General features: G+C 41.4%; 1 protein-coding gene across 1 annotated transcript in view; it reads left to right on the top strand.

The window, feature by feature from the left end:
• Positions 1-26818, top strand: part of xrcc1 (X-ray repair complementing defective repair in Chinese hamster cells 1) — a 33289-nt gene extending 6471 nt beyond the window's left edge. Inside the window, exons 5-17 of the mRNA XM_033981149.2 lie at positions 2782-2856; positions 3260-3371; positions 4909-5015; positions 6023-6179; positions 6274-6508; positions 7638-7754; positions 15941-16022; positions 16097-16187; positions 20305-20356; positions 22920-23050; positions 23236-23326; positions 24396-24471; positions 24891-26818. Of these exons, the coding sequence (XP_033837040.1) occupies positions 2782-2856; positions 3260-3371; positions 4909-5015; positions 6023-6179; positions 6274-6508; positions 7638-7754; positions 15941-16022; positions 16097-16187; positions 20305-20356; positions 22920-23050; positions 23236-23326; positions 24396-24471; positions 24891-24998 (1434 nt within the window). The 3' untranslated portion in view covers positions 24999-26818. The remainder of the gene's footprint in view (positions 1-2781; positions 2857-3259; positions 3372-4908; positions 5016-6022; positions 6180-6273; positions 6509-7637; positions 7755-15940; positions 16023-16096; positions 16188-20304; positions 20357-22919; positions 23051-23235; positions 23327-24395; positions 24472-24890) is intronic.
• The last annotated feature ends 127 nt before the right edge of the window (positions 26819-26945 follow it).

Raw genomic sequence — 26945 nt, 5'->3', positions numbered from 1 at the left:
TCACTCCGGTGAACGAGAGGGTCGCGTCCCTGCGCCTTCGGGTCGGGGACAGGTCTCTCACTGTTGTGTCGGCCTACGGGCCAAACAGCAGTGCAGAGTACCCGGCCTTCTTGGAGTCCCTGGGAGGGGTACTAGACAGTGCACCAACCGGGGACTCCGTTGTTCTCCTGGGGGACTTCAACACCCATGTGGGTAACGACAGTGACACTTGGAGGGGCGTGATTGGGAGGAACGGCCTCCCCGATCTGAACCCGAGCGGTGTTTTGTTATTGGACTTCTGTGCTAGTCACAGCTTGTCCATAACAAACACCATGTTCGAGCACAAGGGTGTCCATCGGTGCACATGGCACCAGGACACTCTAGGTCGGAGGTCGATGATCGACTTTGTTGTCGTGTCATCTGACCTCCGACCGCGTGTCTTGGACACTCGGGTGAAGAGAGGGGCTGAGCTGTCAACTGATCACCACCTGGTGGTGAGTTGGATCCGCTGGCGGAGGAGGAAGCCGGACAGACCTGGCAGGCCCAAGCGTATTGTGAGGGTCTGCTGGGAACGTCTGGCGGAGCCCTCTGTCAGGGGGGTCTTCAACTCCCGCCTCCGGGAGAGCTTCTCCCTGATCCCGGGGGAGGTTGGAGACATGGACTCCGAGTGGGCCATGTTCTCCACCTCTATTGTTGATGCGGCTGCTCGTAGCTGTGGTCGTAAGGTCTGCGGTGCTTGTCGCGGCGGCAATCCCCGAACCCGGTGGTGGACACCGGAAGTAAGGGATGCCGTCAAGCTGAAGAAGGAGTCCTATCGAGCCTTGTTGGCTCGTGGGACTCCTGAGGCAGCTGATGAGTACCGGCAGGCCAAGCGTGCCGCGGCTCGGGCAGTCACAGAGGCAAAAACTCGGGGTTGGGAGGAGTTCGGGGAGGCCATGGAGGAGGACTATCGGACGGCCTCAAAGAGATTCTGGCAAACCGTCCGACGCCTCAGGAGGGGAAAGCAGTGCTTCACCAACACTGTTTACAGTGCGGGTGGAGGGCTGCTGACCTCGACTGGGGATGTTGTCGGGCGGTGGAAGGAATACTTTGAGGATCTCCTCAATCCCACTGTCACGTCTTCCGAGGAGGAAGCAGAAACTGGGGACCCAGAGGCGGACTCGTCCATCACCCTGGCTGAAGTCACTGAGGTGGTTGGCAAGCTCCTCGGTGGCAAGGCTCCGGGGGTGGATGAGATCCGTCCTGAGTACCTCAAGTCTCTGGATGTTGTGGGACTGTCTTGGCTGACACGTCTCTGCAACATCGCGTGGCGGTCGGGGACAGTACCTGTGGAATGGCAGACCGGGGTGGTGGTCCCTCTGTATAAAAAGGGGGACCGGAGGGTGTGTTCCAATTACAGGGGAATCACACTCCTCAGCCTTCCCGGTAAGGTCTATTCCAGGGTGCTGGAGAGGAGAATCCGACCGATAGTCGAACCTCGGATTCAGGAAGAGCAGTGTGGTTTTCGTCCTGGTCGTGGAACACTGGACCAGCTCTATACTCTCCATCGGGTCCTCGAGGGCTCATGGGAGTATGCCCAACCAGTCCACATGTGTTTTGTGGATCTGGAGAAGGCATTCGACCGTGTCCCTCGTGGTGTCCTTTGGGGGGTGCTCTGGGAGTATGGGGTCCGGGGCTCTTTGCTAAGGGCTGTCCGGTCCCTGTATGACCGGAGCAGGAGCTGTGTTCGCATTGCCGGCAGTAAGTCAGACCTGTTCCCAGTGCATGTTGGACTCCGCCAGGGCTGCCCTTTGTCACCGGTTCTGTTCATTATATTTATGGACAGAATTTCTAGGCGCAGTCAGGGGCCGGAGGGGGCCTGGTTTGGGAACCACAGGATTTTATCTCTGCTGTTTGCAGATGATGTTGTCCTGATGGCTTCTTCGAGCCAGGACCTGCAGCAGGCACTGGGGCGGTTTGCAGCCGAGTGTGAAGCGGCTGGGATGAGAATCAGCTCCTCCAAATCCGAGGCCATGGTTCTCGACCGGAAAAAGGTGGTTTGCTCTCTCCGGGTGGGTGGTGAGTCTCTGCCCCAAGTGGAGGAGTTCAAGTATCTCGGGGTCTTGTTCACGAGTGAGGGAAGGATGGAGCGTGAGATTGACAGGCGGATCGGTGCAGCGTCTGCAGTGATGCGGTCGCTGTATCGGTCCGTTGTGGTAAAGAAGGAGCTGAGCCGGAAGGCGAAGCTCTCGATTTACCGGTCAATCTACGTTCCTACCCTCACCTATGGTCATGAGCTTTGGGTAATGACCGAAAGGACAAGATCGCGGATACAAGCGGCTGAAATGGGCTTCCTCCGCAGAGTGGCCGGGCGCACCCTTAGGGATAGGGTGAGGAGCTCGGTCACACGGGAGGAGCTCGGAGTAGAGCCGCTGCTCCTACACGTTGAGAGGAACCAGCTGAGGTGGCTCGGGCATCTGCTCAGGATGCCTCCTGGACGCCTCCCTAGGGAGGTGTTCTGGGCATGTCCCACCGGGAGGAGGCCCCGGGGAAGACCCAGGACACGCTGGAGGGACTATGTCTCTCGGCTGGCCTGGGAACGCCTTGGGGTCCCACCGGAGGAGCTGGAGGACGTGTCCGGGGTGAGGGAAGTCTGGGAGTCCCTGCTTAGACTGCTGCCCCCGCGACCCGGCCCCGGATAAGCGGAAGAAAATGGATGGATGGATGGAAATATTACTGTGATAAAACATAAAACAGGCCAGACAGTTCTCACATTTTTTTTTATTTCCAGACATTGAATGTATGTCTTTCTGTCTTGAACAGAATATAGCGTATGGTCTGGCCTTTGTCAAGTTCCACTCGCCTCCAGATAAGAATGACCCTCCACCAACTTCTCCTGTGAGTAATGCCAGCGTTCTCATTTAATGGTAATTATTTACTGACCCAAAAATCAGATGTCAGCAATGTTCTGTGTGGAATAAGATGATCAATATCCCCAATCAGATTTTTACTGAGATGGACCAGGCTATAAGTAATTTTCTAAAACCATTGATTAAACCTGGCATCCTCCGTAGTTCTGTATAGCTGTGTTGTGGAGTGCACATCTATTTGGTTCAAATGTAGTGCATTCAGTTTGTGTGTTAAATTGTCCACTGTGAACATAAATCCTGAGCCATGCTTCATTTCCTTTATTGAATGACATGTCACACTCAAATCTTATTTAATGAAATAGCACTTCTCTCTGTTCACACAGCGCATTTGCCCATAACTCCACTCCATCTTGTGTCTGCTCTCTCAACAGAAACTGACGAAGCTGGGACAGTTCAGACTGAAAGATGAGTCTCCTTCAGCCGGATCCAGCCTTCAGCCCGGAAGCCTCTTCAGCGCCGCCAAGTCTAGTGGTGAACTTAAAGGTATGCGTATAAGCTTTACAGTTTGGATTTCTTCAAATCTGAAAGACGAAAAAACTCACCGTTGGTGAGTGTAGAAAACATGATGAAACAATGATTTTGTTTTGATTGACTGATTTGCAGTGGATGTTAATGTTTCGTCAGAAGAGAAATAAATGTCTATCAGCAATTAGAAATGCAAAAACATCCTACTTCATGTCTGCATTGATAGAGAGCCACGGAAATCCAACTAAGTTCTGGAGGACAATCAGATCCCTCTCTGAACCTAACAATTATACCTTACCAACTGATATTTTATTAGATTCCGGTATTATAAATTCTAAAGAGGAAATATGTGATGCTTTCAATAGACATTTTATCTCTGCATGTGATATGTTGAACAATGATGGTCCTTCTGATGTTGATTATGTTGAATCTGAACCTCGGACAGATAACCACATTTTTTCTTTAAGACTTTTCAGTTACATGGAGGTCTTAAATGCACAAATATTGTATCCCAATGAGTTACAGAAAAGAAATAGTGCAAGCAACCTTCCTGTCCGTATTGGATTATGGGGATGTGGTGTATATGCAGACTTCAGCCTCTGCTTTGAAACCATTGGATCCACTATTTCCTTCTGCCCTTCGCTTTGTTACAGGTGATGGATTTGTAACTCATCACTGTACGCTCTATGAAAAAGTGGGATGGCTATCACTGTCTGTTAGAAGAGAACAGCACTGCATTAAGTTTATCTATAAGGGATTACTTCAAAAACAGCCAGAATACCTCACCTGCTTGTTAATTATTGATACCGGAACATTTAACACCAGAGCACATGACTGCATAAGACTAAAGATGAGCCACACCAGAACTGAGATGGGAAAGAGGGCTTTTAGCTGTTTTGCTTCACAAAAATGGAATATGCTCCAAGGAAAAGCAAAACTGGACACGTTGGTGACACAATTGCAATTTAATAATCTGATAACAAACGTTTATACACACACCTGCACTTGTTATTGATGGTTTTTATGGACTTATTTGTTTTGATTGTTTTTTCGGTTTGTGTTGTATTTTAAACAGGGCACCCATGAAAAAGAGCCCAAGTGCTCTCATTGGGTCCCCCTGTATAAATAAAGATAAATAAATAAAAAAAATAAAAAATAATGAACAGACATGATACAGCATTGTCATTTTTTATTAATTAGTTTACTTTTTGACATCTAATGTTTTTCATCTATTGATTCAGTTCCTTGTTTAAATCCGACCTGGGATCCCTGACATGCCATGTTGTATTCTCACATATCACTAGATGCTAGCTATATTACTGCTGTCAGATAGTGTGCCAGAGGGGCACACTGAAGGGCCCTGATGAGGTTTTTGTGTAACTTATATTATGACTTTCCAAAGCATGGATATCACGATACCACATTTATTGTAACAGCTCATCTCTGTAGCTGTTTTATAAATAAAGCTGACAAGGGATGGATTGTCCTGGGTGTTTGTTAGATACAGTTGGATATATTGTGACACTTCGATCTGTTTTTTCTCCTGTCTCTTTAGCATCTCCTCAGAAGGAGAGGTTGAGTTACGCAGCAGCTGCACTGAAAACCAGTGGTAGCTCCCACTCAGCCAGCCAGGCCTCTTCCTCCAGCTCTGCCTCTCCACAGGTACTAATCACCCATCCACTCATGCGCATCAAACTGGAGCACAATTAGAATCACACCAACAGGTGCACAGGGTAGGAAAAATTACGCTTCTATGATCTATGCACCTATATTATCATTATATTCAGCCAAAAGGTAATAAACAAAAAGTCACATTTAAAAAGGTAGAGCTGAATGAAAACCTTATGTGAAATCAAGGACTAATTTTGCAAAAGGAAGGAGACTAAAGGTAAAAGTACAGTGCTTACAAATGGCCCTATTGTAGATCTATATGTAGCCATTTGTTGAGTAATTGCAGGATACTCAGGACATCTTTGTAAATTGTCTGCTGTGACGTCTGACAGAAAATTACCTTTAATGGTGAAAACCTTAGAATCTTTTGACAAATGGCAAAGTATACATAAAAAAACAACACTACCAGAGCAAGGATGTGTGTTCTTCGTTTTAGTCTTCTACACACCTATACTATGCAAAATTGATTCTTGTGAGCTTTAAACCATTTTAGAATGTTGTTAACAAAAACAAACCTGGAGTGTGTTTTGTTTCATCCAGACATGTTGGAATAACCCTTTTATTGTTAGTCTCAAAAGCTCAAAATGGTCTGTTCCACCTTGTGCTATCATGAAGCGGTAGTTTTCAAATTAACAGCTGCCTTTGACCTTTAGTTCAGTAGAAATAGGCAATTCCAGGACTGAAATTATCCAGTCAGTGTTTTCTGTTTGAGAGAGGAACTTGGCCCAAATATGAAGGATTTGTGTGAATAAAACAAAACGCAACTCCAGCTATGTTTTTGATAGGGAAACAATTATAACATAGAACAGAAAATAGTGTTATAGGGGCTTTTTAAAGAAAATGTTTTAATCATGATGGAATTATATTTTTTACTGGACTTTGACAGATTTGTCTTGAAAACATGAATAATTGCTGTGTAAAGTAGAATAAGAGAGGGTGAATGGATTGGCATTGGCAAGTAAATTCAGCAATTTTAATTTTATTTTTAATGTTTTTAGGCTCCCGTGAAAAGAAAATTTGAGTTTAGCCAAGAGCGGCAGTCAGCGCCCGGCCCTCCACCTGCAAAGAAAACCAGTCCTATGGGTTCACCTGAAATCAAAGCCACTACACCCAAACACAAGGCCAGTCCAATCAGCACTCCCAGCTCTGCAAAAGGTACGCTCTGCCTCTTCTTCAGTTCAGTTCTTCTTTTCAGTGTGTTTATTCTTCATCAATAATCAACTTTGCATTGCTTTTTCTGTCTCACCAGCTCCAAAACCCTCTGAAAAGAAGAGGGAAAGCCTATCCAAACCAGAAGTCAAACCCAAAGTACAGAAAGCCAAAGGCAAGAGCAGCCAGCAGGTGCCATTTAACCGCATCATGGAGGGGGTTGTGTTTGTGCTAAGCGGCTTCCAGAACCCTTTCAGAGGAGAGCTGAGGGAGAAGGCCCTGGAGATGGGAGCCAAGTACAGGCCAGACTGGACCCCAGATGCCACGCACCTTATGTAAGTCACTAAGCAATATTTGTAGTTCATTTTTATAGATAATCCAACTTGTAGCTCAGCACATGGTGGTTCTATAAAATGGTAGGTATCACTAAATTTGACATAAAAAATTAAAGACCCCAGAATCTGACTCCAAGTTCTTTCTTGGTCAACTTTTTGCTTGTTTCCTAAAAAAAGAAAGAAAAGAAAATGGAAAAATAAAAATTAATTGGCATAGTATATTGCTCTATTTCCGCCCAAATTCTATGCAATTGAATAAGACAAAAAACACTAGACTTTGAAGGAAAGTGACTTTGAGAATGTATTCTGAGTGGAAAAGTGTTTACATTGTCATCTTCTTATTATGCACTATATTACATGGTTGAGATTATCCGTGTTACTGAAAGGCTTTGAACCTCATATTTTATCTTGTCACGTTACACAGTCAGAAATCTGCTTGATCTGATTTTATGTCCTTGGCATCTCACAAATACTTTGAACACTTTGAAGCAAACTATTGTCTCTTAAGACTGCTTGGAAAAATACCACCAATGAGCCAGCAATAAAAAGCGAGCGATTAGACAAAAACAATCACTGTTAACATAATAATATTTAAAATGTTTACTTGATGATTGGACACGGGCGGCAGATGTGACATACATAGAGCTAATTCCATGACTGTTACTTAGCAACCATAATTTTAACAAGGGCCAAGGGTCTAATTTACACAATATGATTTGATTTATTTTCACGTCCTGATCTGACAAATACAATTAGATGTTAATGTTAATCCTATCCGTCAAATGTCTTCCTGTAGCATAAATTGTCTTTGTATTTAGGAGTGTTCAGTGTTGCTAACACAGGTTTAGATATTGAATTTTAGAACTCACTTCTAAAGTGGAATATCTTCCTGTATTTTTTCTTCAAACTGCCACTTGACTGATGATTAATATTTACTACGTGTACTATTTCACTAAACCAGGTAATAATTAGAAAAACATAAAAAAAGAAAGTCATAACCCGGATACGCTCTGTTGAGTAATTCGCTTTGATCCCTTCTCCATCAGCACTGTCACTGTCATCATTAACCTTGTCCACTTCTCCTTTCACTGATGCAACCCTTCTGTGTGTCTGGCCCGTTCCTCTCCAGCTGCGCCTTCGCCAACACGCCCAAGTACAGCCAGGTGAAAGCAGCAGGGGGCATCATCGTGCGCAAAGAGTGGGTAATGGACTGCCACAAGAGGAAGCAAAACATCTCCTTTAAGAGGTGAGATGCAGCGGGAGCCGAGGTTAGAGATAATGGCACTGACATTTTGACGTTGGGTTGATTGGTCGGATGGTGGGACTTGTTAACACCAGATTGGATTCTAATAAGGGGAGCATTTTCTTTGTAGTTTTATTCTAGGGTTAACTAGCATTTGTCATGATAATAAAATGTCAAACTTAATTTCAATATTAAGGAACAGACTCGATTCTCAGTACTGATTCCAGTATCACAATGATAAGTAAAAACTTAACTTTAAACAATAGTGTGATTTTCAGCATTAAATCCTACTACTTTCTTTTATGTTACCAAGTGGTTTTAGGTCTGTGTAATGTCTCATTTGTTTAGGTAAGTTCCATAGTGGTCCAAGGTCATTCTAAAGCTACTGAGGAATTCATTTCTGTCCTGTGAATGTGACTTCTTTTAGTATTGATACCTGAACAAATGAGTATCTAGTTTCGATTTTAGTTTCAAGTATAGATTAGTACTGTATCTGATTTTCGATACTTCTGACAGCCCTACAGTTATCAACACAATAAAAATATAAATAGTTGAGTTTTTTTTCTTTTTCTATTTCTAAATGTAATTTTTGTGACAGAGCATTGGCATTTGAGAGGTGTCGGACATATGAGCTAGAGCTGCACAATATATATAAAAAATGTCACAATATTAGCTGATATTTGCCTTGGTTAAAATTCCTCTCACAGAACTGAAGGTTGAAAGAACAAATGAAGCTTTGAAGCAAACTATTGTGTGACTGTTTTGAAAAATGCCACTGATGAGCCAGCGATAAAATGTGACTGATTAGAAAAAAACAAATAGTTCAGGAAATTAAAGTTTTAACATAAGTATTTTTTTTTTTCTAATTCAGTGCAGTTTTCATTCCAGACTCTAGAATGCTCCAAAAATGTTCTTAAAGGTTGCACCTGATTTTTTTTATTATTTTAAAAACATAGAGAAAAAAGAAGTGCAGTGATCCTAAGTTAGTCCTTGCTGTCCTTATGCAGTCCAAGTATTCTAATTATTCACCGCGATGAGTTCTTGATTTTCAGACAATAAAATGCATAATAATTAGATGCATACATTACACAACTGACGTATTTTGCCCTGAAGAGCTGCTTATACCATATATCTGTAATGGGGCAAGACAGGCCCTTTAAATGCCCTGTGATCTGACAGATGTGCTCTATTGAGTCACCCTGTTTACGCTCTCACCAAACAAGGTTGGAAGAACAAATAGATCTCTAACCCCACTCTTTCAAATGAAAACATTAGTATTTGACTAACAATTAATACTTTGCAGTGACATCATGTTGGGAGTGTTCTTCCTTTATGGCTGTGACAGAATGTTCAGTAGTTACCATGGTGTCATAATGCACACATTAGCAGACACACATTTCCAGGAGCCTGTGATCAATACAAGAAATCATGGTCCTGTTTAGGTGTTTGAACAAAAAGGCAAGACTAACTTAATGAACTTTTGGCTAATGCCAGCTAGCCTATAACTATAATGTTGTTTGAGAGGGACTTGTTTAACAGCACAAATCAGCTCACCTGTTCTAGGTCCAACTAAGTCACTTCTGTTAGGGCATCAGACAGAGCAGAGCCTTCAGTTAGCATAACACCCCCAGAGAATGTCCACATCACCTGCAAAGTATCAGATAAAGGTTGAGGGGTAAAGGACACATTCATGTTTTTTCTTTGGTTACAGTTATCCTTAAACTGTTGAACATTTTGAAAATCCTCCAGCCCACAAAGGATAACTCATTGTGTAAAGCCCGACATCCCCAAATAGCTGTTCTTCCATTTGATTATTATTTCTCTTAAGCCATGTGTCCTGCTCACTACATGAATGCCTCTTATGTTGATTGAAGCGTCCAAAAATACACACACCGTTGTAGCGATGCCCACTCATACCAAGATCATTGTAACCTTGAACAGCTGCTCCCTGCTCAGTCCGGAAGCTCCCTAATTATATGGCTCATTATAAGGAGGGCTATGGCAACACCCAAGTCTCTCTGTCATTACATATGAATCCCTGTTTGCTAAATAATGCACAAGTGAGGATTCATCCAGAGAGAAGACGGCTGCTGGCTAATTGGACCCGCACTTGTGTTACTGCAAGGAGCTTTGCGTCATGTGGCTCATTCTTTCAAACTCGCAGCTTTCTCAATAATCGTGTCTACTTTGAAATCGCACATCCCACACTGGCCTCTTGGTCATTCCAGACTAGTGTACAGTCTCTGGTGATGGAGACTGTAAGATGAATGCAATCATTTACACAGAAAAGTCTGGCAAACAGGGCTCTTCAGTAATCAACTAAAAGTTTCAAGTTTTAGATTTGAAAGCTGGTTGGAAAGTACTTGCTTCAGAGCTTTAATGAAAAGAAAATATTAAAGGTATTTTTATATATTTAAATGAGTATTTGACATTCATTTTCAGTATTACTTTAAATTACTTTCTAAGTAACTGTGTACAAATGTTTTTTTTAGAAAATAGTTTTACAATGAAGTCATGTTTGATTTTTTGTCTTTTTAACAAAAAACACTAAAATGTCCTCTAGTGTGACTGTAACACTTCAGAAAAATTCTACAGTGAGTCTCTTGTGTCAGAGATGGTTCATAAAACAGTTGGCTTAAAAGTGATCATGTATAAATCATTTAATAAAATCACACCTTTATCTCTACTTTAAATCTATAAAACATCTACGGTATTTTCTGGACTCCGGAGTATTAGGTGCACCAGCGAAAAAATGCGTAATAATGAAAAAAAAAAAAAAAAACGTATTTAAGTTGCACTGGACTATAAGCCGCATTTTTGGGGAAATTTATATTACAAAATTTTAGACCAAGAACAGACTTTATCTTTAAAGGCATGTTATAATAATAACAAAAAATAGAGAACAACAGGCTGAATAGTAGTACAGCACTCTAACTAAACTTATAAACAGTGAACTGAACTTGTCTGGTATGTTTACATAAGATATTAACAGTTAATCAGATGACTACGCTAACGTAACATATGCCAGCTTGTCCATAAACACGAGAGACACGAGAGGTGTTTTCACTGATGTTTACTGTGGTCTTACTTCTTCATCACAGTTCACAGTGTAGAACTAGCAAACACAAATAAAACATAAGCCCTGGTTCATATTACATAAACACACAAAACTGCAAATGAATACATGGAAAATATACAAACCATTTTGGCCTGCGAGTAAACCGACCAGTGAACTGAAAAATGTATATTTTACTTTTTAATAGTTTCTTAAATAGTGCTCTCTGGGGTGAGACTTCACATTAGCATAAAAGGGTGAACCGGAAAACAGGAAGTATTTTTCGTGACCTTTAACTAGACTTTGCAATGTTGTTCCAAATAAATAAAAAACTGTTACCTTTATGGTCTTATAAATGAAGGGGAAATTAAATATGAAATGTATAAAAGAAAACAAGTGAAGTAAATTTTCTTATAGGTATTACAAACACACCAACACCATCTAGTGGTCAAACAAGTGAACTGCAACATGTATAATTAACCATTCATGAAGCATGGACAGTGAATTGAATAAGTGTCTGGTATGTTAACGTAAGATATTAACATTTAATCAAATAACTAAAGCATAAAAAACAAGCTAACAAGTTTACTCTGGATTTCACTCCAAATCACTAAATCCATTGAGTTCTTCATCCTCGGTGTCGCTGCTGAACAACTTTGCCTGCTCCAGAAGTAGATGAAGCACAGCTCCGGAGGTAAATGGCTGTCATACTGATAAACAAGCCTAGAGTGGCCTCACACAGTTGTCAGTGTGACTAACGAAGAAATTATATTTTAATAATTTCATACGTAAGTCACATTTGAGTATAAGTCGCACCCAGGCCAGACTATGAAAAAAGTGCAACTTATAGCCCAGAAAATATGGTAAACAGCTTAATGCTCTAATTCAGTGCTTCTCAATTATTTTCTATCATGCCCCCCCATAAAGAAGAAAAAATTTCGACCTCCGGTATCTCACCGGGGGGCACGCCTCACTATTTGAGAACCACTGCTCTAATTAAAAGGGAGTCTTGTGGTGTGACATGAAGAATCACACATTTAAAAAACAGTTCCACAAAACTCAAGAGCTCATCTGACATTTATGCGCCAGGGGATGGCTGGGGTTAAGGGTTTAAACTACAGATCAAGATGAATAGTTATCATTTCTTTTTGTAAAATTGAACTTCTCTGAAAAAAATGATCACTGGTGATTCTCAGCTGTATTGCCTGAGAAAAATATTCTATTTGTTAAAATGATATAAATCTAAGATGGGACAGTTGCATAATTACTAATTTAGCACTATGGATTTATTAAGTAATTTATTCAATTTTTTTTTTACACAGCAAATTTGTAGTGAATGTCCATCTCCACTGGGGTGACAGGAAAAGTCACACCGCATGTTAAAATGTTTAAAATTAAAAGAGTTTCCTGGAAAAATGTAATGCTTGTGAAAAGGCTTCTTTATAATTGCTGCAGAACTCATTTGTTTTTGAAAATATTTTTTGTATTTTGCTTGTTTTCTTGATGGTTAAATATTCTATTGAATATTAATAGAAATTTCAAAAGGAAGCCCAAGAAAGTACATGCACATCGTAACACAATGTGTGCATGTTATAAGAATGTATTTGAACCACATTGTTACCATGTGTACCGCATGGAACACTTGTAAAATCTGTGTAATATTGAGCATTCAATCTAGTTTTCATCTCTGCACAGAATTACCCCTTCCCTGAATCAATTTGCACTGCTGTTTCCACAGCCAGGGAGAAAATATGTCATCTTAGCTGCATGTTGTCAGGATTGCTTCTTTCTTCAGAAAGCATTAAAAAGCTTGTTAAAATAATTCACAAAGGGCTAATGCAACACATCAAGCTCTAATGAATAGCATTGTAAATTCACATCGGAAGGATGATTTTGCACACCCTCATATATAAATATATAGATTTTTTATTTTTAAAAATGTTATTGTTGCTTGGTGGTTAATTACTGTTTTATTGTTTCTGTGTATGCTGTATGTTTTATAGCACTTTGTAACTATTTTTTGCCTAAGTGCTATACAAATAAAGTTATTATAAAGTGATTAATCAAAATGCATGTAAACCTCGGAACTATGTTTGAGGTGAGAACTTATTTGCTGTCAAAATCGGCAGCCTCATGCAAAATGAATAGCAATGGCAGCGCCCACAGCAGTTTCTGGAATAAGGTGAATAGCGGTGCCAATGCTAAATTAGTAGACATCCCTGAACATCTCGTAGCCTCCTGTTCGCACCTATTCGGTTCTTGGACCTGCATGTATACTGGTTCAAGAGTGGTCTGACCCTGTGGTCTGTTTTGGGGCAAAGATGAATAGAATTTGGTTGTTTTTAGCGCACTCTAATTATTCTGGACGTGGATGTAGTGCATAGTGACAGATATTGGTTACGGGACCAGGGATCACCCATTTTTTTTCTCTCGTCTCCACTGTCTTTCCCTGAAACCCGTTCCCCAGGCCAGAGGAGCTATTGTGCTGTGCCTGGAGTGTGAGGCTTTGATGATGTGTTCTGTATTTAAAAACTGCATCTGCTATGAGTGATTAAAAGGAGCTCTTGCTTTGATTATGACAAGTGGCCAACAGAATAGGCACACACAAACACTCAAACTGTCACTCAATTAGTGCACAAAAAAACCTGTAACACTGGTGGAGAATGTCCAGGCTGTGTGGTGGTGGTCACTGGCAGTTATGGGTCATTAGAGTAAATGCATGTTTACCAGAAGCAGGAGTGGGGGATGAAGCAATAGGACTGAACAATTTGGGGAAAAATATCTATTTACATTTTTTCTGACAAACATTGCAACTGTGATTAGATTACATTGTTTTAATATGATTTTTTTTTCAAAGTTTACATTTTAAATGAATCCAGAAGAATTAACAAAAAGAGTGAAATATGAAGTTACTGAGGCTTTGCAGTTTTTATCCAAAATACGACTGGATATTTAATTGTTTGTGGAGGCAGTTATGATACTTAAAAACTGTGACTGTGATTTTTTTATATTTGTCATTACTGTATTTAAAGGAACTGTATGTAAGATTTTAATTTCATGAACTTGACTGTCTGTGTCCTTAGATGCAAGGTAAACACGTTCAAATCAAATATAGCCACATGCATGTGTCCTATATTTGCAGGTTAAGGCACTGGCAATCCAGGTTTAGTTGAGATTGTAGTTCTTTTTATTAAACCAACCTACACACTGTTTAAATTATACAGTCAGGGCAGTTGAACAGTGTTATCAGCCAAATGGTCTGTACGTTTATAGTTGCTCATGGGTACAGCTTACAGCTTTCACAAATTAAGGTTAAGGTCCACTTTATTGCCCTTGTAATTCTCGGTTGGGCCACAAAAAGGAAAAGTCCAAATCAAAGTCCCTGCCATCATATTTGTGGGGGTGGCGCTCTCTTGACTGTTGCCCGCTGACAAATTGCATTCATAGTTTTTCCCCTGCTAGGTCAAAGTCAATTTTGTTTCTAGAACTCTTGTAAGGAAGTGTCCATTTTTAATGTGCAATTTCCTGGAGTTGGTAGTGGCCATGGGTCAATAAAATCCCCTGCTGCATGCTAGAAAATGATTCCACCTGGCTGGTATTTCCAGCCTCCTCCTCCTCATTCAATCTGATAATCTGAAAGACTTTCTAATGGCTAAAGATCTCACGTCCTTACTGAACCCGGCGGCGCTAGCTCGCTTTCACTTCACTGAAGTAAGCATTCCATGTTTTATTGTTAACGGCTGAGAATTCTTTTAGGAATACACAAGTTGTTTTTTTGTTTTTTTTATTTCCCAGGTCTCCTCTAATTTAATTACAAAATAGACAATGGCTGCTCTTTGCCTTTACTCTGCATCATATATCTTCCATTCCTGACAATCTTTAACCATAAAACCTTATTACTGCCAAGCATGCTACCCTTTTGATGGATTTCAGGGCAGGTTAAGGTCAAAAACATTATTTTTTATTTTTTTTTTAAGGATCTGAAACTCAGCCTGCATGTATATTAGCATGTCAAGACTGTATACAATTTTAGAGTAATCAGGGTTCAGAATCATAGGGTCCCTGATAATTCGATACTATACTCGATAAAAGGCTCACAATTTTGTGATGTATATGATCGTCCATATATTGCACATGATATCTGCAATAATATTTTTTATGAATCAAAAACATATTAACATTTATTTGTCCAACCACTACCTGCACAAACTTAATATAAAAACACCTATTTTAATTATAAAAACGGTGAATATGTGAAATTTATTGCATAAACAAGTTTCCTTTCTCTTAAACAAACCAAATGTTAGCGCTCTCATAGCATAATTAAGTAAAATATACCAAAGAATACTCTTGGCAATATCAGTACAGCCCCCCCCCCCCCCCCCCCCCCTTAATAACTATACTGTATCACTTAAGTTAGTATCATGATATATTGAAAATTGTATTTGTTAATACGAATAATACATTTTTATGTATTTTAGCTTAGTTCGAGTCCACTCTGCATAGATGGGCTCAGAGAGGAGTAATGATCCAACATTACATTTTCTCCCATTAGAGGAAATGCATATTTAAGATGACAAGTTGGTCATCTCATTTATTTTCTGTATAATTCTTTTTTCGAATCTGCTTCTGACCACTACTGTTTACAATCAGGCACAATGTTTTATTTGTATTTACTTGCACAATCAGAAATGTTCAGACTATGTCCCTCAGGCTTCTAATTTCAATTATTTACTCTGTTGACCACTGGTCTATGGCCCTCAATTAGTCCCCACCCCCACTTCGCCTGTGTTTTGATATGCTCTTTTTTTGTTCTTTTAGCTGCTCATTCTGCATAATTTTTACACTTACAAAATATCTGTCAACTAATTTAAGTTTACTCATCGTTTTTTGGGGGATTTTTGGGAAGGGTTTCGATACCACACATAAACTTAAAAGTCTTATCAGACAATGCATTAAACATCAGGCCTAAATTGTGCAGTTTCTCCTTCATTGTGAACCTGGCTGTCCTGGTACGTGTTCGCTGTGTAAAACAACTAACTGATTGATTCCTAGTTTCAAATTGAGCAGGTGTGTCCCGTTCCCTTGTGCCTTTAATCATCCCTGAACACATTCTCTTGTGTCTTTCCTGCAGGTATTTGATGGATGGCGCAGAGTCGAGTTCGGAGAGTGAAATGGAGGCGGATGACCAGAGTGATGAGGAAGTAAACACAAAGGTACGTCTCACATCTGAGTGGATCCATAAATAAACTAGTGTAAATCTTTATTCACAATTTTTTATGTTTTTTAGACGCCACAAAAGAGACAGGTCACCCCCAAAAAGACACCGCAGAAGAAAGATGATGATGAATATGGCGGCTCAACGGACGTAGATGAAGCAGGTTTGCATATGTGAATGAATACAAATACTCTTGCAGTCGGAGCAATATAAATGCATTTATTGGTATCCGTGCCCAGACTTTAAACTCACATAATTAATCATTATTTTGGTGCAAGTCCTCGGTATTAAATTTGTGGATGTAGCTCTTACTGTTTTAAAAATGTACCACAATCACAACTGAGCCTCGTTTGCCAGAGGGTTAACCTACATTTAAAATAACACATGCAGTTTTTTCTCAGTATATGGACAGGCCATGCCTCATGTGAAAATTCAGAACCTCCAGAATTCACTCTCTGAGCTGAAGAGGCTGCACAAGCACTGATTAATAATGGTTGCAAGTGCTGGTAGTGATGATTCAGATCAAAGAGAGAGTCCTTTTAGGTTTAAACCAACTAGATTTCATTGAAACTGGCAACACAAATGCTCCTTCTGCTTTCTGATAGGATAATCTTGAACCAAAATACCAAATTATAACAAATATTCCAATGTTTTTGTAATTAAGAATAAATCAGCATTGCAATTGTTATCAAAGGCTATATTTGATTTGAACATGTTTACCTTGTATCTGGGGACAAGGTCATGTCTGTTTATGAAATTTAAACAAAAAATCAGTTCCTTTTAGACATTCCAAATGCCCTTGCAAAGACTTAAATTGTGTTTTCCAATCGATATGCACCCAAAGTTCACTTGGGTCAGACAGTTGGACTGGTACAACATAAGCTTTCCAAGCAAAAGGAAATAGCAAAATGACAGCAAGGATTTAAGAGACCAAAGTGAACACAAACCACAGAATCAAATTCAATGCCAGACCAAAACAAACTATATCTTATGCCCCACAAATAAGAATGAAGAAGCATCTATTATTAGTCTGAGTTCAAGGACGATAAACCATTACGTAGCTGTTCATCTCCTCTGTCAATGTAAAGCAGGCTATAGTCCGGGATGCTAACCTAAGCTGAAATGAATAACGTTTTCTTTGTTTATTGCAACTATTACGTTTGAGATAAGTTTTATTTTATAAATTGCAAATTTCTTCTAATTTAGGATCAAGGAATATTAATAATTTGTCGTTGATTAAAGATATCATCTGCAAGTTTATTACATTTTCATCTATTATGAAACCATTTTATAATAGATAGTATTCTTAAACCAGATTGCAATTTCCACCAAAAAAGTGTATTATATATTTACTATTTTCAGCTTTTTGTTTTTACCTTTATCTGGTTAAATATGCATTTTAAAATCTGCATTATAGCCTTTCTGAATCATGGAGCATTTATTCACGGCTTGGCTAAGAGGAGCAGCTTGGATTGGGCTGAATGAATGGAGAGGGCAAGGGGGCGGCTCAAGTGCTTTAGTTACGGACAAAAGGGATCACATTTATGAAGTACTGCGAAACTGATGCATCTTCCAAAGTTTCATTGACAAAAAGGAAGGAATAGCTGGCAATACTTTGTGGAGAGCTCCAAGAGTTGATCGGAATGTTGTAATCATCGTGGAAGGACTTGAGCATGATTCTCATTTCTATGTTAATGCAGGGCCAGTCGTGAAGTGCCAGGGCGCATTAGCGAGGAGACACAACAAACATACAGGGGAGGCAGCATTTTAATTAAGAGCCACTACACCTTTTCTGTCAACAGCCCGAGATACAGAGGAACAAGCAATTTTCATATACTGTAAATGGCGTAAAAGTGTGATTTTTCTCTATCCATCCATTTTCTTCCGCTTATCCGGAGCCGGGTCGCGGGGGCAGCAGTCTAAGCAGGGACTCCCAAACTTCCCTCACCCCAGACACGTCCTTCAGCTCCTCCTGTGGGACCCCAAGGCGTTCCCAGGCCAGCCGAGAGACATAGTCCCTCCAGCGTGTCCTGGGTCTTCCCCGGGGCCTCCTCCCGGTGGGACATGCCCAGAACACCTCTCTAGGGAGGTGTCTAAGAGGCATCCTGAGCAGATGCCCGAGCCACCTCAGCTGGTTCCTCTCAACGTGTAGGAGCAGCGGCTCTACTCCGAGCTCCTCCAGTGTGACTGAGCTCCTCACCCTATCCCTAAGGGTGCGCCCAGCCACTTTGCGGAGGAAACCCATTTCAGCCGCTTGTATCCGCGATCTTGTCCTTTCGGTCATTACCCAGAGTTCATGACCATAGGTGAGGGTAGGAACGTAGATTGACTGGTAAATCGAGAGCTTCGCCTTCCGGCTCAGCTCCTTCTTCACCACAACGGACCGATACAGCGACCGCATCACTGCAGACGCTGCACCGATCCACCTGTCAATCTCACGCTCCATCCTTCCCTCACTCGTGAACAAGACCCCGAGATACTTGAACTCCTCCACTTGGAGCAGAGATTCGCCACCCACCCGGAGAGGGCAAACCACCTTTTTCTGGTCGAGAACCATGGCCTCAGATTTAGAGGAGCTGATTCTCATCCCAGCCACTTCACACTCGGCTGCAAACCGCCCCAGTGCCTGCTGCAGGTCCTGGCTCGATGAAGCCATCAGGACAACATCATCCGCAAACAGCAGAGATGAAATCCTGTGGTTCCCAAACCAGGCCCCCTCCGGCCCCTGGCTGCGCCTAGAAATTCTGTCCATAAATATAATGAACAGAACCGTTGACAAAGGGCAGCCCTGGCGGAGTCCAACATGCACCGGGAACAGGTCTGACTTACTGCCGGCAATGCGAACACAGCTCCTGCTCCGGTCATACGGGGACCGGACAGCCCTTAGCAAAGGGCCCCGGACCCCATACTCCCGGAGCACCCCCAAAGGACACCAGGAGGGACACGATCGAATACCTTCTCCAAATCCACAAAACACATGTGGACTGGTTGGGCATACTCCCATGAACCCTCGAGGACCCGATGGAGAGTATAAAGCTGGTCCAGTGTTCCACGACCGGGACGAAAACCACACTGCTCCTCCTGAATCCGAGGTTCAACTATCGGTCGGATTCTCCTCTCCAGTACCCTGGAGTAGACCTTACCTGGAAGGCTGAGGAGTGTGATTCCCCTGTAATTGGAACACACCCTCCGGTCCCCCTTCTTATACAGAGGGACCACCACCCCGGTCTGCCACTCCAGCGGCACTGTCCCCGACCGCCACGCGATGTTGCAGAGACGTGTCAGCCAAGACAGCCCCACAACATCCAGAGACTTGAGGTACTCGGGACGGATCTCGTCCACCCCCGAGCCTTGCCACCGAGGAGCTTGCTAACCACCTCCATGACTTCAGCCACTGCTGTTTGGCCCGTAGGCCGACACAACAGTGAGAGACCTGTCCCCGACCCAGAAGGCGAAGGGACGCAACCCTCTCATTCACCGGAGTGAACCCCAACACGAAGCGGCTGAGCCATTGCGCAATGAGCAAGCCAACACCAGCCCGCCGCCTCTCCCCGCAGGCAACGCCAGAGAAATGGAGAGTCCAGCCCCTCTCAAGAAGTTGGGTTCCAGAGCCCAAACTGTGCGTGGAGGCGAGGCCGACTATATCTAGTCGGTAACGCTCAACCTCCCGCACAAGCTCCGGTTCCTTCCCCCCCAGCGAGGTGACATTCCATGTCCCCAGAGCCAGTCTCCATGTCCAGAGATCCGGTCGTCGAGGCCCCCGCCTTCGACTGCCGCCCAGATCTTCAAGCCCCTTACGGATCCTCTTGCGGGTGGTGGGTCCACATGAGAACGGCCCCAAGTCACTCCTTCGGGCTGAGCCCGGCCGGGCACCGGTGGGGAAAGGCCCGGCCACCAGGCGCTCGCTGTCGAGCACCCACCCCAGGCCTGGCTCCAGGGTGGGGCCCCAGTAACGCCGGTCCGGGTGACGTAGCTTGCATTGTTTTTACACTCGTCATAAGGGGCTTCTGAACCGCTCTTCGTCTGACCCGTCCCCCTGGACCTGTTTGCCATGGGTGACCCTACCAGGGGCATGAAGCCCCCGACAACATAGCTCCCAGGATCATTCGGGCACTCAAACCCCTCCACCACGTTAAGGTGGCAGTTCAGGGAGGGGATTGATTTTTCTCTATGTATGGTTAATCACATTGCCACAAAGGGATATTGTGCAAAAGTCATATTTAAATTGGATAATAAATAACATATAAAAGAACACTGACAAACAAGGGTTGTTTTGACAGGAGGCCGTGATGAAGACGAATCAGCTGTGGACACCGAAGATGAACTCCAAAGGTAAACAAAGCAGTTAATAGTGATCCAGATAATAAACCATATAATTGTTTATAAATAAATGGTTGTACACATGTTTAATATTGATATTCTTGGTTTTGAGGTATAATTATTCTCTCAAAGTTCAGGGTCAGTTGTTTCACCCATTGAACCACAATTTAGTTCACACTGAATATTGACTGACATAAGAAAACATTTCTTTTTGATAGGTTGTGTTTTTCTAATGCATTACAGCGTGCAGTATCAATTCTGGTTAAGGTTTTGAGCACTTTCGATTTGTAGTCCTGATGGAGAAAAATGTACATTCACAAATTAAACAGATCTTAAAGCAATATAACTTTTATGGTTCTGGATCTTCTAGCTGCTGGTTTCCCTGGAGATGGTATTACTTTACTTGGAATGTTCCACAGTATCACATCGTCTATTGATTTTATTTTATTTTTTTTAATTATCATTGTTTTTAGTGCTTAAAAATACCTTAAAAACATGCATTCTCACTGTGAGCAGAGTCTTCGCTCTACAGATCTGGCATGTATCTTGGCCTATAGTGTCATCTTCTTGTCTCCATTAGGGACGGGACGATATACGATAATATCGTTAAGCGCGATAAAAAGGGTTCGCAATTAATCGTTCGTGGCATGTTTTAGTAATCGCGATAATCGCCTTTACGGCACCACACTGCCTCATGTTTCCAGATCCAATACAACATTTAGATGTTAGTTCTGGTTTTTGCCCACTCTGTCATAGCAATGACACTTGTAGCTTCTGTGCTTATCTCTGTCTGAACTATATTCCGCCAGATATCAACAATAAACAAAGTCTGATCCGTAACTCTCCACAGGAGCGTGCCAGTGCGCGCCTCACCCGTGCGCACAGATGAGATGCTAATGTGTGTACATCTTATATTTTTACCTACAATAATGCAAACTGCAGAATAAAACAACACCTTTTAAACAATAGACAAATTAAGTCTAATTCATACAGCTGAACACAAATGTGCCAGAGCGCATGGTCCGAATGTGCACTATGTGCACAGAAGCAATGCTTACGATTATACACGGTATATTTTACCTGCAAAGTCAATAGTAGAATAAACCACGCTTACCGATCGAGAACAGTATCCAATCCATCAAAAAATAAGGTCCTTTACTCCTGAGTCCACTGTGGGATCTTTACTCTTTGCCATGAACCGCTCCGGGTCAGAGATGCCTCTAGTATAACTTGTACAAACATCCACAGTGTCCTCGATCACGTACTCCCTTTGGTTTGTCCGTTTCGTCATGTTTAAAATGCAAAACAACAGTGCGTAAAATTCGCCATTATGCACACATTTCTGCATCCATTTGGCTTCGGCCGTTTCCCAATTTGCCAAAGTTCCTGAATTGCATCGTTCTAAGTGTTCATCGACGGGCACTTGCGTCACTTCCGGCGCAACAAGGACCGGTCCATTTTGACAACATGGCATTGAGGAGTACACATTTTCTTCCAGGTACATCTGTTTACAGAAAACCATTGCCTGTCATACATCATGCGCCGCTGCTCATTGGCTGTAAGGGGTCACTAAATGTGTGTGATGTAATTGGTTGATTCTACAAGGGGAAAAGTGGGGCGTAAACTTTCAGTCATTTGTAGCACTGATTCACTGTCTGCGGCCTCAGTAACCCACAACCCCCACCTTATTGGCCAACACCGGTGTCAATCACAAGCTAACGTGTGTGTTTAGCACCGAACAAAGTTGGCGCTGTGAGAATTTTATTATGCCTGAAATCGACAAAAGAAATGCAAAGAAGTGACGGAGCAGATTTCACATTTGGAGTACTTTCCTGCAGCAGATTGGACATGGAGGATCTTATTTTGTGGACATAATTTCTTGACTGGAATATATTCTCTGGACCTTTTTTCAAAACAAATGAGACCAACTTTGTGTGAATATGTTGATGTTTGACAGAACCAGAACGCTCAATGGTAAGTGAAGTCCAGATTCACACTTTTCTGTAAAAACGTCTTTCCTGTCAGCACTGTGGTGATTGGAGATGGAAATGGTTTGCATATCCAGAAAGACAAGCGCTGCAGCTTTCATTTGATGTGTAGATTGTTTGTGTGGGTGATGCAGAAGTGTATGTACATTGCTGTAAAGTTGTAAAGTAGGCCCGGGCCGTCTGAACCTTAACAGGTTAATAATTATCGTGATAATATCGTTAATCGTTATTTTGGCCACGATAATCGTGAGTCTAAAATTTTATATCGTCCCATCCCTAGTCTCCATGGAGAATAAATTGAATCCCATACTGTAGAACTTTCTAAAAAAAACAAACAATAACATCTCCATGACAAGTAAGTAGAAGACGCACATACACTGGAAAAGTAGCGTCCTTTGAACCCATATAAAAGGCCCATAAAATGATAAACTGACTGATAGTACTTAATATGTCAAACTGTTATTTAACTATTGCCGTCTGTGAAGTCCTACGTGAAAACCACAGTAGTGTTAATTGTGTAATGCATTTGCTAAGTTGCTGGAGATTTTGGTTTAGTGGTTGTCTAAAGGAGGTTTTGTCCATGGTAGAGTGGAGGAAAACAACATGCAGAAGAAAGCGGCTGCAGCAGTGAAGGAGGAGGACGACCCGTATGGAGGCTCCACAGATGAAAACACAGACGCTGAGGCTGAACAGGACTACCCCATCCCCGAGCTGCCAGGTAAGGACACTTTTCTCCCCTTTGTCCCACCTGCAGCTTGGGCTTTCTCCTGCACTCCGCGCTGCAATCAAGTCATTGGACAGCACCCAACCTTTCATGCTTTGTGCGCTTGTCCCTTCCTCTTTTTCTCACTGACCACCTGTAATTGCACTTTTGTAAAGCTCTGTTCAAATGATGTTTTTCAGATTTCCTATCGGGAAAGCACTTTTTCCTCTATGGTAAATTTCCCAACAATGAGCGCCGGCTGCTTTTGCGGTACATCGTGGCTTTCAATGGGTAGGTAATGGAACAGGCCGCAGCATCAAAATGTAAATAAAACCACATTCACACCTTTTAACATGCATTAGCCCAGCTATAGCAGAAAACCTGAAAGGAAATGACGCAGGCTGATGTAGGCCTGAGGAAAGTTTCAGACTAAGGAAAGAATACCTACATTAGGAAGTCAATACGAGTGAAAGACTTGCATCATGAAATCTTGTATGTATGAACACTAACCAAGTCCCCTGAACACTTTGACAGAGTTAAAATGATGAGTTATATAAAGTCAGGGTGCAACTGCAGAAGTAGTTTAATTAACATTGTCTTATAGTCTGTTTGTGCTTGGCTGGTCAAGGTAAATCAAGTGTTAGATGTACATTACAGAGGAGAATACATAAAATAGGGCATCACTGACAGAAGGAATACTCTCTTCAAATGTCTTTCAAACTTTTAATATTTTACAAATCATAAATTGGATCATGGTGTCCATAGGAGTGGGCAATATATCAGACTATCACTAATATTCTACATTTTGTTTTGAAGATATGCAAAATTTGAGGCATGTAGTTTGCAGTATTTTGAGTTTGTTTTTTTTTTGGTTTTTTATGTGCAGACTAAAAATGTGTTGTTTATGTATAGTTTTTTTGTTCCAGTACTATATACATTCATAAACATTTCTGTATATGTACCAGAACAAACCTAAACTGATATTTCTCATGTGATGTCCCTGAACAGATGTTAAAAAGTTACCATAAAGACCAAATGCATCCATATTAAAATACATATGCAAGGAGAATATAAGGTATCCTACTTTTTTAACAGGAGAGGAACATGAACGTACATAACTAGATACAACAGACTATAACAGTACAATTCACTGTTTTGAACTTCTGTATTTAGCAGCCCATTTGAGAGTGGTGTGTTTTTAAAACAATAAAACATAATACTGCACTCTTGAACTGAGTTATTGTGGTGGGCAGACTGCATATGTGCCATATACCAAAGTTCTGTTAGTTTTTTTTTTTAGTTTTTCCCTCTAGTTCTCATTGACTGTTAATAGATATAATTACTCATTTTTTAATTGTAGGACCATTGAGGACTACATGACGGAGAAGGTGCAGTTTGTAGTCACCAGTGAAGGATGGCAAGACTCCTTTGAAGATGTAAGTGCTGCCTTCACCTCTCCTAATGAATGTGCACTTCTTTCATTATCTCAGTTCTACAGCCACTTTTCTGAAGGTTTTGCCCTCAGATGGTTAAAGGTCCCCTTCAAATTTAAAATAAGCAAAATGGCATTCTGATAACATGGTTTAGAAATAACAATTTGTGGAAAAAAACAACCTTTTCAAATACAGTGGGAGATTTTTAGGCAATTTATTTTAGAGAAATAACTACTTACATCTGTTATTTGTGGTATAATGTAATAAAAGTCCCAAAGCAGCAGTTTCCGTGCATTCACAAAAATGCTGGGAGATAGTTGTGCTTCTGGATTTCAAGCCTTTCAGTGCATTCAAATGAGCAGTTCTAGTTGCACATTCCGATCTTATAAACACCTTATATGTTGCACTATTTCTCTTCACAGGCATTGATGGAGAACAGCAATCTGAACTTTGTCAAACCAGCTTGGATTTACTCCATCAACGAGCGCCAAAAACTGCTGCCCTACCAGCCGTACACGGTTGTTCCATGAACAGTACACGGAGTCTTTGATGAAAACACAGTGAGCAAAGCCATGCAATTCTTCCATTTGGCGAAGCAATACCTTTCTGGAGCCAAGAGTATTATCCATTACATTAGATTGGTGCTTGTTTTTTTTTTTTCTAATAATTTTTACGAAGCAAATTTTGTAACTTTGGAAGTTTTCCCATTCATCTACTGGCCTCTGATCACCTCTGCTTCCTCTGGACTTGTCTGAGAATGAATTACTTCCCTGTTCTGATGGCCTGTGGCACTGATAAGACTATTACTTATGGAAGCAAGGACTCTGCCAAAGTCAGGTGTTGGTTTTTAGGGATGGTATACCAGTTATCGGCAATATAGGTGATATCAGAGGATTTTCCCAGATATCGATCGGATATTGAAAATTTTGCTGATATTTGGCACCGATATTTTTTCTGTACTACCCTAGTCTCTGTGCCCATGTGTCATTCCCAGTTTGTCCTCCATGCATCAGAACTGTCTTTTTCGTGAAAATACTAATTTATATTCAGATAAATACATTGTTACCTTTTTTTACAAAAGCAAGAAGTTAATTTGTAAACTTTACTATAACTGAACATAAATTTGGTCTACTATAGATTTTAAATGGTTAATATCAATATTGGCAGATATCGGTTATCCGACGAACACCAAAGACAAATATCAGGTATCGGTATCGGCTCAAAAAAAATAAAAATAAAATTATAATCCGTATCGGACCATCCCTATTGTTTTTAAAGCTTCTCTGATGAATTGAAAAATATAAAGAGAATTGGAGTAAATTAATAAAATGAAACGTGTGCTCATTTTGATCACGCAGCTAGGCTTTCTAAGGGATTGTTTGTAGACATCAAAATTCTTCTTTGACTGTTGTCTTCCATGGTTCTATAACTAGTTCAGTATATCATAAGAATTTACTGCCTTCTACCATTTAGCACTCTTTGGCTGTTCATTCACATTTCAGGCTCAGTTGTGACTAATGCTGATTAGTTCACTGAAGATCTGTTGCAGTGTTTTTCAAACTGTGGGACATGTACCTGCTGGAGGCTCTCAGGGACTTGGGCAGTTATAGTTATTTTATTGTTTTAATCTGAAACAATTATATTTATACCTCAGTCTGCTTTATAGTTGGGGCTAGTCCTCTTTTTGACCAGTTTTTTTCTACTTCCATCGAGGTTTACTTATGTTTAGGCCGATTTGAGCCCCCTTTAGATCTGGTTCTGTCCATATATTAGCAAAACTGTATGAGATGAAACTTATGAAAAGTTCGAGAAACACTGATCTTTTACATTGTACTTAACCTGTGCATAAATGCAAACACGGCCATGTTGTTTCCACATGTACGAGTGGGAACGACTGAATGTTTTATTACAGATAGATTGTGTTTTTTTATGTCTTTGTGTTTTTCTGTTATTTGTGATGAATGAAGTGGCCTTGATTGACAGGTAAGCCCAAAACAGTCACAAGTCCACAGCCTGGCCAGTCGATTCCGCACTCAAGTCTGTCAAAAATGAAATCCTAAAGCAAATGAATTTTCTCTGTTCCAAACTGTGGTGGCTTGTGTCCAGTTGATTAATAAGGTGCTGCATTTGTGTTGTTTTTTTTTATTTATTCTGCTCTATATTCAAACCCAGGCTGGCCAGGCTAGTGTCACTTGGGTAATATGTTTTTTGATTAGTGAAATGTTAAATTAACTGTTAGCTTGAGTTCCCTATTCATCCAGGACAACTTCTGTTCAGGACTCTTTATAACTTTTTTTCTTATAGTTGTTACAGTAATGTTATTTTGAGACAATAAAATATTTTAACTATTAATTCCACTCTCTCATTCTTATTCACAGACCTGTCTTTGCTCTTAGCTCCCACATCCTTTTTTACCACTTGAAGGCCCTCTGACTCCAGCCGGCCCTCTCTAATTTGTTTCTCCTCCTGTTTTGTAT

Source organism: Periophthalmus magnuspinnatus, chromosome 16, assembly GCF_009829125.3.
Source record: "Periophthalmus magnuspinnatus isolate fPerMag1 chromosome 16, fPerMag1.2.pri, whole genome shotgun sequence".
NCBI classification, from domain to species: domain Eukaryota; kingdom Metazoa; phylum Chordata; class Actinopteri; order Gobiiformes; family Gobiidae; genus Periophthalmus; species Periophthalmus magnuspinnatus.
The sequence above is the reverse complement of the archived record's forward strand: the minus strand, read 5'-3'. Positions and strand labels throughout refer to the sequence as shown.